The following is a 7,285-nucleotide window of genomic DNA, read 5'->3' on the forward strand; positions in this document are numbered from 1 at the left end:
AACAAAAGGAAGTATTTCTTCACACAACGCCCAGTTAACCTGTGGAACTCTTTGCCACAGGATGTTGTGAAGGCCAAGACTATAACAGGGTTCCAATAAGAACTTTATGGAGGATAGGTCCATCAATGGCTATTAGCCAGGATGGGCAGGAATACAAAACCATGCTCTGAAGTGTCCCTAGCCCATTGCCCAGCAACCAGACTGGTGGGACCGGGTTTACAGGCTGTATCCCCATCGCCTAGCAACCTGACTGGTGGGGCCAGGTATATGGGATGCATCCCTGTTACCTAGCACTCAGGCTGTGGTCCTGGCAGGGTGGGTTTCTGTCTCCCTCAGGGGCACAGAGTGATGCGGGCGCTGGGGGCCCCGAGCCAGAAGAAGGGGAAGAGCATCTCGGTGAAGGAGGCCGTGAAAGTGAACAGCCCCAGCTGTTCCCATGCCATACGCTGTGCCGGTCTGGGGACACCACCAGGCCAGGGTGAGCAGAGGCGGCATCCAGGGTCAGGATCTCTGCAGGGGCAGGGGAGAATTGAAGTAAGTCCATATACAACACAACAGCCCCTTTCCTTTCAGAGCCAGTCTATATACAGAACAACAGTCCCCTTCCCTTCAGACCCAGTCCATATACAGCATAACAGCCCTCATGCCATTCAGAGCCAGTCCATATACAGCAGAGCTGCCCCCTTCCCCTTCAGACCCAGTCCATATACAGCATAACAGCCCCCTCCTCCTTCAGAGCTAGTCCACAGACAGCACAATGGCTCCTTCCCGTTCATAGCCAATCCGTTGACAGCACAACACCCCCCTTCCCCTTCAGAGCCCGTCCCTATCCAGTAGAACAGCCCTGATGCCATTCAGAAGCAGTCCACACCCTAGGAAGTGGCCAGAACTGGAATTCCTGTTGCACGAGAAATTCCAAAATTAAAAAAGAAAATTATTTCCAAATCAAAACAAAAACTGGCGTTCTGAAATTCCCCACAGAATGGGGGATTCCCAAACGCTGCTTTGAACAAGCCAAAGTGGCATTGCGGGTCAAACGTTTCTAAACCTTTCCAGGGCTGCTGGGCGTGTAACCCACACAACGCCTGGGTGGGGCGCTCTGCCCCATCTAGTGGCACTGAGACCACTGAGAGAAAGAGATTAAGGAGTCTGCTCTACAGCCTTAGCGAACAGCCATATGGCTTTTAGCTCATGCAGTAGAGGCTCACGCACTGAGGTCCCAGGTTCGATCCCACCCTCCGACGACTGGGGTCTGTCGGTGTTACAGATGCACCGTGGGGAAGTCTGGAAGCCCGGGCTTCAGGGACCTGGGAACTTGGAAGTGGAGGCATAGGGTCATACGGGGGAGGGAGATGCAGCACTACAGAGGGACAGAGGAGTGGCTGGGTGAGGGTACAGCGATAAGTGCTGGGAACTAGGCAGGCTGGGGGGGCTGCCGCACCCCTGGCTTGAAGCGGTTTCCATCATATCCAGGGTTTACAGTTTGATTCAGTGGCTCTCAGCACCCGCCACTGTACAAATTGTTCCAGCATCCCTGGGCACAGAGACACACAGGGACAGAGACCCATGGGGACGGGGGCAGATGTGCCTGACTCAATGGCAGAGGCTACGGGACAGCCAGGGTCTGCTTGGGGGAAGCTCCCTAACAATCCCTCCCCATCCCACCCCCAAAAACCCTGTTCCATACTTTTCCCACCCATACCCCCAAACTCTCCAAGTTCACACCCAGGCTCCTTCCCAGCAATTTACTTCCCTCTCCCTCAGTTCCTCCATTACCCCTGACTCCCCCAAGCCTGCTTCTGAGGGGTGCGGGAAATACGGTTCTGTATTGTAGTGTCAATGAATTATTACTCCGAGTTCCGTATTAATATGCCTAGTAAGGAATCTATTTGTCAGAAAACATTTTCTGAATCTTTTTGTTCTCTGTATTGTTACAGACACACCTGCACACTGGTATTTTGAAATAAATGACCAAAAATAATTGAAACTGGCATGATTATATTGTGTTATTTTGACAAACAAAATATGCAGAGTTTTAAAATATTGTGCGCAGAATTTATAATTTTTTGGCGCAGAATTCCCCCAGGAGTACAATCAGCAGTTCAGCATCTGGCCCTGCACCCCCATCAGCTCTTCAGCAGCTGCACTGCCAATCAGCTGTTGAGTGGGGCTGCCCCACCACACGCTCCTCTCTGCCCCCTACGCTCTCACTGCCCTTAATGCAGGAGGGGGCAGAAAGGAGTCAGCCGCGGGCATGAGGTGCTCAGGGGAAGGAGTCTCAGGGGAGAGGGTGGAGCAAGGGCAGGAAGAGGTGGAGTGGGGGCAGGGCCCTGGGGTGGAGTAGGGGCGGGGCCTTGAGGGTGGGGGCGGAGCCGGTGTGGGGCACCCACCAGCAGAACCAAAATGACAGGAAGCCCCCCAAATCTCCTACTGCTCAGCAGATACTCAATTACACTACAAATAATCAATCATTTAGATTGGAAGGACCTTGGGGCAGGGGCTTCCTTACAGGCCTTACTTTTATTTATGTAGGGTCGCTCCAGGGTAACAACAACATCAGTGCCACTGCTTACCCCGGCTCTCCCACATCTTGTCCTGGAGAGCTCTCCTCTTGCGGGAGTGATGCCTGATGCTCTCCTCCAGTTCAGCCGTGGGCAGAGACGCCATCTCGGGCAGCAGCATCTTTTCATACCTACGGGAAACAAACAGGCACACGCCAGGGGGGAGCATCGCTTTGCAACGCTGGATCCAGCGGGCACAGCTGCCCTGCAGTAGGATGCTGGGTCTGTTTGCCAACCCCCAAAACTCCCCCTGGGATCTGAGAGTCAAGCTGGGTCCTTGGCATCTAGCCAATGACCAAGGAGAAAAGTTTGGCAGGGACAGACAGGCATCTGTGCAGCCCCTGTCCCTCCTCTCCCCCCCCTCGGTTACACCCGTGCAGCCCCCCACGTGGCCCGCATCCCTTCCCCGCTCTGCCCCTCGGTGGCCCCCAACGCAGCCACCCTCCATACCCTATGCAGCCCTCCCGTCCCTTTCCTGCTCCTCGGTGACCCCCGTGTGACCCTGTTCCCACTCTTCAGTGACCCCAGCACAGCTCCCCACATTTCTGCCCCACACCTGGCAGCCCCCATGTGCCCCCCCATTCCCACTGTGGCCCCCCCGTCCCCTTCCTGCTTTGCCCTGGGTGACCCCCGTGTGGCCCCCCCATCCCTTCCCCTCCCTCCCCACCCCTCAATGCCTCCTTGCAGGTCCCTCCTTTCCCTGGGTGAGCTCCCCCGGGACCCCAACACAACCCCCATCCCCTTCCGCTACTGCCACCCATGCAGCCCCCACCCACGCCCTTCTATAGGGGGGTGTACAAGCTAAAACCAACTGGGGCTGCCAGGCCACTCTGCTGCTGATGCAGAAGCAAGTATATTCTGCAGCTGGGATGGGGAGGCCTCTCCCCCCTGCCCCCTCCCCGCTACCAGAGGGCACAAAGGAGGCTCCTACTTCTTCAAGGTGCTTTCGGCGTCCTAGGTGGGAGAGATTGGACTCAGTGGCCCAGTGGCTGGAAGGGGAGGCGGGAGGTGTATTTCTGGAGCAGGAGCATTGCAGACTATGGTTAGGAAGGAGACAATGATTCCTGGGCCATCCCCTGTCAGATGTAAACTGGCACTGCTTGGCCGTGTTTCAGAGCCCCTTCACTGCTGGGAACAGAGGGTGACTCTCTGATGAGTCCAGCGAGCCAGGGGAGTGCTGGCAGCATGGGATGGTGGGGAGGGGTGGCAAGATGGGGGTCTCTCTCTTTATCTCTCTCTCTCCCCCCCCCCATACCTCTCCCCCTCACCTTGAGGAGCTCAGCATCCGGCAGCCGGCACTTCTCCTCTAGCTCGGCTACCAGTCCATGCAGCAGAGTTGCCCTCTGGTGGAGCCGGCTGATGTTCTCCTGCCGCAGCTGCTTCACACCCTGGGCCACGTTACCCAGCCCTTTCAGCAGGAGGCGCTCCTTTTCCTGCAGCAGCTGATACAGATGCTGGAAGGTGGACACCACTCGCCGCTTCTCGGCCTTGGTGTGAGCCTGTGGTGGGCAGGGAGAGAGGGGGACAGGTTGGGACATGGGATGCGCAGCCGCGGGCACCTCAGAGAGGGAGGGCGTGGTATTCCCATGTGAAGGGGCAGCGTGGGGATGTGTGAGAGCAGGACATGGTAATATACAATGGGGGGAGGAGCAGGTGGACAGAGGGGTGCAAGCATCCAACGTGTTTTTTGATAGAAAACTGGGTTAACTGGCAGCAGTAGTAGAGCTGTTATCCTCTACAAAGGACCAGCCACTAGAGGGAGGGACCCATTGAGACATCCAGCCTGAACTCTGTCTCTATAATGACCTATCTTCAAAACTGGGATCCCACAGCACGGATCACGTAAGCAAAGGGAGTAACTCCATTACCTAGCAGCAGTAGTAGAGCTGTTATCCATTGGCAGGACCAGCCGCTAGAGTAGAGCTGCTCAGAAATTTCCATCAGAAAATACTGATTTGTCACACCTGAAAGGCTCTGTGGGAACGTATCTGTTTTGACTAAACGTCCGCAGGTGCAGGAATTTCTGGTCAAAGTGAGAGTTCTGCACTCCCAGAATAACCAGTAGCCCAGTTATTAAATGGCCATTTAGCTAGGATGTGGAAGACAGAGGTTCAAATCCCCATCCTGCCTGATTGGACCAGGAACTTGAACCTAGGTCATCCACCTTTGAGGAAAGTGCTGTAACCAGGGAGCTCTGGGATACTCTAAGGTCAGGCGCCCTCCATCTCTTCTGTTGCAGCTGCTCCATTTTGCATAAATCAGGGGTTCTCCAACTTGTTTTTTCGTGGACCACTTGAAAATTGCTGTGGGTCTCGGCCGACCACTTAATGATCTTTCCGAATGTTGTTTGTCCCGTTAGCTAACTATTGTAAAGTGCTTTGGAGAAAAGCGCTATATATATTAAAAAACCCCAGAATAATAAACTTTTTTTGTTCTACAAATAAAAGCACACAACTCATATTTTAATATCAGTAGTCTTACCTTCCTAATGCGATGGATGTGCCCTCCGCCCCCCCCACTGCAGCAGCCCCCAAGCTGGGACTGGGAAGAAGGGGGGTCTCTTCCTCTTCCACCCGCTGTGGCAGTCCCCGAGCTGGAGCTGGGAAGGAGGGGGGTCTCTCCCCAGCAGCCGCAGCCCTGGAGCTGGGGAAAGTCGCCTCTTTCTCTGGCCGCCACAGCCCTGCATGTCCCATATTCCCCCCACCCCCTGTTCTTACCCCACTGACCCCTCCCATCTCCCCCTATTCCGCCCAAGGCCACCACTTCACCTTACATGTGTATCTTCTCCAGGGTCCAGGCACCTAATTAGTGGAGCCACCACGCCTGTGCGGCTCCACTAATTAGGTGGGTGGCCCTTCATTCTCTCGTGTGCGGCTTCCCAGGTGTGCACCTTAGAGGAAAACTGTCCACGGACCACCTGAATGGAGCTCGCGGACCACTGGTGGTCTGCAGAACACAGTTGAGAACTTCTGGCATAAATAAATAGTTATTGGGCCAGAAAGAGAGAGACTGACTCTGTAGCTCTGGCAGTACTACCGATAAGCAGTAGTAGGCTATTGCCTTCTATGGGGACCAGCCACTAGAGGGGGACATGAGACGGTGTTGCATCAGCAAAGTGCAGGGGAACCCCCAAGGGAAGCCCAGGGGATGGGGAAAGAGAACTTACCAGCAGTGTATCCAGCCTTCTCCCGTCGCTGATGGTGAAGACCTCCTGGGTGAAGCTCTCATCTTTCAGAATCTGCAGGTGCCTTTGAAATTGGCCCTGTCAACAACGGCGAAAGGATGGCTTGTGGTGGAGGGGTGAGCTGGGAGTAGGAAATCAGGGTTTGGCTCACGGAGAGAGGATTCAGGACTCCTGGGTTCTGTGCCCAGCTCTGGGAGGGGAGTGGGGTCTAGTGGGTTAGAGCAGTGGGGGCTGGGAGTCAGGACTCCTGGGTTCTATCCCCAGCTCTGGGCGGGCAGTGGGATCTAGCGGGTTAGAGCAGTGGGCTGGGAGTCAGGACTCCTGGGTTCTATCCCCAGCTCTGGGAGGGGAGTGGGGTCTAGTGGGTTAGAGCGGGGGTGGGGGGCTGGGAGTCAGGACTCCTGGGTTCTAGCCCCAGCTCCTGGACAGGGGTGGGGTTGTGCTTAGAGCAGGACAAGGACAACTCCTTGGCTCTATTACTGGTTCCAGGCTGTGGGAGCCAGGATTCCTGGGTTCTACCCCCACACTGCCCCTCCCTGCCATCCATGGAGGCCTCTCCCCTCCCAGCTCCACTGCTCTGCTCCAAGTGCCCTGTGTTCGAGCCTGCTACCTTGTACTCCTGGGCGGCCTCCTTGAGGGGAGCCACCCTGTGAGCCCTGTGCTCCTTCGATCTGTCACACACCACGCAAATCAGGGCCTGATCCTCCTCGCAGTACAGCTCGAGTCTCTCCTTATGCCTCTGGCACATGCTGCCCTCTGCCGCCCACCTCAGCTTCCTGGCTTTCTCCACCACCTTCCCCAGCTGGGGGTTTGGGTGCCAATGCCTCTCCCAGAATCTCTTCCCGCACTTGGGACAGGAGACGTTTTCTTCCAGTCCTTTCCAGACCTGGGTGATGCAGGCCTGGCAGAAATTGTGCCCGCAGGTCAGGAGTATGGGGTCTTGGAAGGAATCCAAGCAGATGGGACAGGCCAGGTCATCTTCCAGAGCTTCCACGGGGTGAACAGCGGCCATGGCGGACAAGAGAAACAGAAACTTGCAAGAGGGCTGAGCTCCTTCAGGCCCAGCCACTTCCTGGAATCTTGCAGGTGGAGTTACATCTGCAAATCAGCCTGTTTAGATTAATAAAGATAAACCAAGAGCGGTGGTGCGGGGGGGACTGGGGGGGGTGTCCAGGACTCCTGGGTTCTAACCCCAGCTCTGGGAGGGGAGTAAGGTCTAGTGGTCAGCGCACCTGGGCTGGGCATCAGGACTCCTGGGTTCCACCCCTGGCTCTGGGAGGGGAGTGGTTAGAGCAGTGGTTCTCAACCTGAGACCCAGTGAGCACACAGCTGCAGCCCAGCTCTGTGCTAAAGGCTGCCAGCCGGCCCAGCAGGGTTGGGGGTCCGGGGCTGCTGGCCGGACCAGCAGGGTCAGGGGTTCGGGGCTGCCACAGGGCTGCTCTAGGTCCAGGGTCAGGGCTGCTGCTCAGCCCCACATGGCGGGTTCCGGGTTTCCTGCTGCCCGGTCCCCTGCCCAGGGCTCTGCTCCTGGCCCCACGCT

At 56.4% G+C, this 7,285-nt stretch overlaps 1 protein-coding gene across 1 annotated transcript in view; it reads right to left on the minus strand.

Annotated features, from left to right (window-relative positions):
* LOC141998060 (E3 ubiquitin-protein ligase TRIM39-like) overlaps window positions 1–6,768 on the minus strand; it is a 28,617-nt gene extending 21,849 nt beyond the window's left edge. Inside the window, exons 1-6 of the mRNA XM_074970697.1 lie at window positions 6,356–6,768; window positions 5,728–5,823; window positions 3,830–4,060; window positions 3,493–3,515; window positions 2,574–2,692; window positions 430–510 (exon numbers count right to left, since the gene is read on the minus strand). Coding sequence (XP_074826798.1) covers window positions 430–510; window positions 2,574–2,692; window positions 3,493–3,515; window positions 3,830–4,060; window positions 5,728–5,823; window positions 6,356–6,757 — 952 coding nt within the window. The 5' untranslated portion in view covers window positions 6,758–6,768. The remainder of the gene's footprint in view (window positions 1–429; window positions 511–2,573; window positions 2,693–3,492; window positions 3,516–3,829; window positions 4,061–5,727; window positions 5,824–6,355) is intronic.
* Window positions 6,769–7,285: the final 517 nt, after the last annotated feature.

The sequence above is a fragment of the Natator depressus genome, chromosome 14 (genome assembly GCF_965152275.1).
Source record: "Natator depressus isolate rNatDep1 chromosome 14, rNatDep2.hap1, whole genome shotgun sequence".
Lineage (NCBI taxonomy): Eukaryota > Metazoa > Chordata > Testudines > Cheloniidae > Natator > Natator depressus.